The following is a 2,388-nucleotide window of genomic DNA, read 5'->3' as shown; positions in this document are numbered from 1 at the left end:
TGTCATGCTTGTAGACTTTACTAAGCCCATGTTTCAAAAATTGTTTTACTGAGTTATTTTTTATGGCTTCTAATTAATTTATACCCCATTGTTTAGATGACTTTTCTCGAATATAATGTTGACATTTGAATTTAGAAATTAAAATATTCACTTTCATACTTAAACTAGTTGCATATTTTTATGAATAATACATATCTGAATATATATTTATTATTTTATTATTATTATTATATTTATTTGTAGCATGCCTGGAGGAAGTTATTATATGGGCTGTGTTTCTTCCATGCACTGGTGCAAGAAAGGCGTAAATTTGGTCCTCTTGGTTGGAATATTCCTTACGAGTTTAACGAGACAGATCTGCGCATCAGCGTCAGACAACTCTCCATGTTTCTTAATGAGTATGAGGTGAGTGTGGGTACAAACGTGGCGGGCTACTCAATAATGGTAATGTCTTATTTCACAATGGACTGTTCCGCTAAACCTCGCCCCTTGAATATTGTTGCAGAGGTCCCACAAAACGGCGTAATTTGCTATTTTAAGCCTAGTCTTTTATGCTAGAATATACATTATTTTTCTAAGTGATAAAAACATTGTAAAAATTAACAGTTTAACAGTTTCAAATTTATCTATCTAACAACAGGAGGTGCCATTTGCAGCCATTAAATATCTAACAGGAGAATGTAACTACGGAGGACGAGTCACTGATGACCGTGACAGAAGAACGCTTCTCTCCATCCTAGATAAGTTTTACTGCAAAGAGGTTATAGAGAGTGAAGACTACAAATTTGATGTCTCTGGAATTTACTTTTCCCCCAAAGATGGAGATGTAAGTAATATTTGTTCATGTTTTTCAAACAAGTGACCTCATTTTCTTTTTTTCTTATGCCGGGGACTCTCTGTGTCGTACGACAGTCATATGACCATCGGCCGACGAATTCAATTCCGCTCCCTTTAAGCGTTAGATGACACAACACCCTCTGCTGATTGTCGGTGGCAGTCTGAACTGATTGACATTAAAAATCATCCGTTGCTGGTGCGTTGTGGCGTTGCATTCTCCTTACAATCGCGCCTGCCGATGACCGTTGGGTGCGGTGTGGCCCCAGCTTTACGGAACCTAATTAATTGTGGTTGACTTGTATTTTATAATCACAAGTTTGGGCCACTTCAATACTATTTTTTTCTGCGCATATACTGTATTCGATTAATTATTCCATGCTTTTTTCTTTTTTTTCCCTACAGTATGAGAGTTACATCGAGTACACTAAAAATCTACCCCTAAACCCTCATCCAGAGATCTTTGGTATGCATGCAAATGCAGATATCACCAAGGACCAAGCACAAACAAAACTCCTTTTTGATAATATTCTACTTACCCAGGTAAGAAATGTTAATGAATTTAAACCTTTATGATGATGGTGATCTTGATTAGTCTTATTAATTTTAATTGGTATGTCATATATTACATAAGTTAAATAATGAAAATATGACAAAAATAATGCTAATAATAATATAATACTAATAAAAAATTCATCGTTATAATCATTATCCTCATTTTCATCATCTTCCTCATCATAGTCATAATTATCATCATCGCGTTTTGATCCCACCATGATCATCATTTCATCATCATCATCATCATCATCATCATCATCATCATCATCATCATCATCATCATCATCATCATCATCGTCATCATCATTATAATTTTCATTACTGATTGCTATTGACATAGAGTATTAATTGCAAATGTCTATGTAGGTTGTTAATTGTATAATATAACAGATGTAAGCTTAACAGGCTTAATAGCTAAGTTATTGTGTGGGAAGGGGATTGGTGTTGAACGAGATGGCATAATGGTATTTCAACGCCCAACACCTTTGATATTGGGACAGCACTAATGCGTGCTAATGGAGTGGAGTTGAATAGATTTGTCTAAGATGCTGGCTTTCCAATCCCAGGGTCCTGGGTTCAATTTCTGTTACAGTAACATGATTTTTTTCTCACACCCAAAACAACTCCACTCCCTAAGCTTCATAATGAGACTTAGTTTACATGAAGCTTCTTCTTTTTATGTTTGTCTTGTGAAGGGATATACCACTTTGAATATTGACTTAGTTCAATGCTTTGCAACCCTTGCCCTAAAACCAGTTAATAAAAAATTTCAAAAATTAAATGTTTCCATGACAAGATATTATTCTGGGGTCTACCTTGAGCTTTGCTTTATAAAACAAATGCCATATAGTACTAATTCAATATTATTGGATAAGAAAATGTTTTAAAATGTTTTTGATAAGTATACATTTCTTCATCTTTGTATTTTTGCTTCTGTGCTTGCTGCTGCCACCATTCACAATCACTATCATCTGCAGGCTCAGGTATATGTATGGT

At 34.8% G+C, this 2,388-nt stretch overlaps 1 protein-coding gene across 1 annotated transcript; it reads left to right on the top strand.

Moving 5' to 3' along the window:
- Positions 1 to 243: 243 nt before the first annotated feature.
- On the top strand, positions 244 to 1,454 carry LOC117120442 (dynein heavy chain 7, axonemal-like; the record flags this gene model as incomplete). Its single annotated transcript, XM_033265467.1, has 3 exons — positions 244 to 405; positions 641 to 826; positions 1,240 to 1,454. Coding segments are annotated over 3 exons (519 nt in total), but the record flags the coding sequence as incomplete, so codon positions are not given.
- Positions 1,455 to 2,388: the final 934 nt, after the last annotated feature.

This window comes from Anneissia japonica, unplaced genomic scaffold, assembly GCF_011630105.1.
Source record: "Anneissia japonica isolate Jap-2015-1 unplaced genomic scaffold, ASM1163010v1 scaffold242323_len2388_cov125_single, whole genome shotgun sequence".
Lineage (NCBI taxonomy): Eukaryota > Metazoa > Echinodermata > Crinoidea > Comatulida > Comatulidae > Anneissia > Anneissia japonica.
This window is presented reverse-complemented; position numbering and strand designations above follow the sequence as displayed.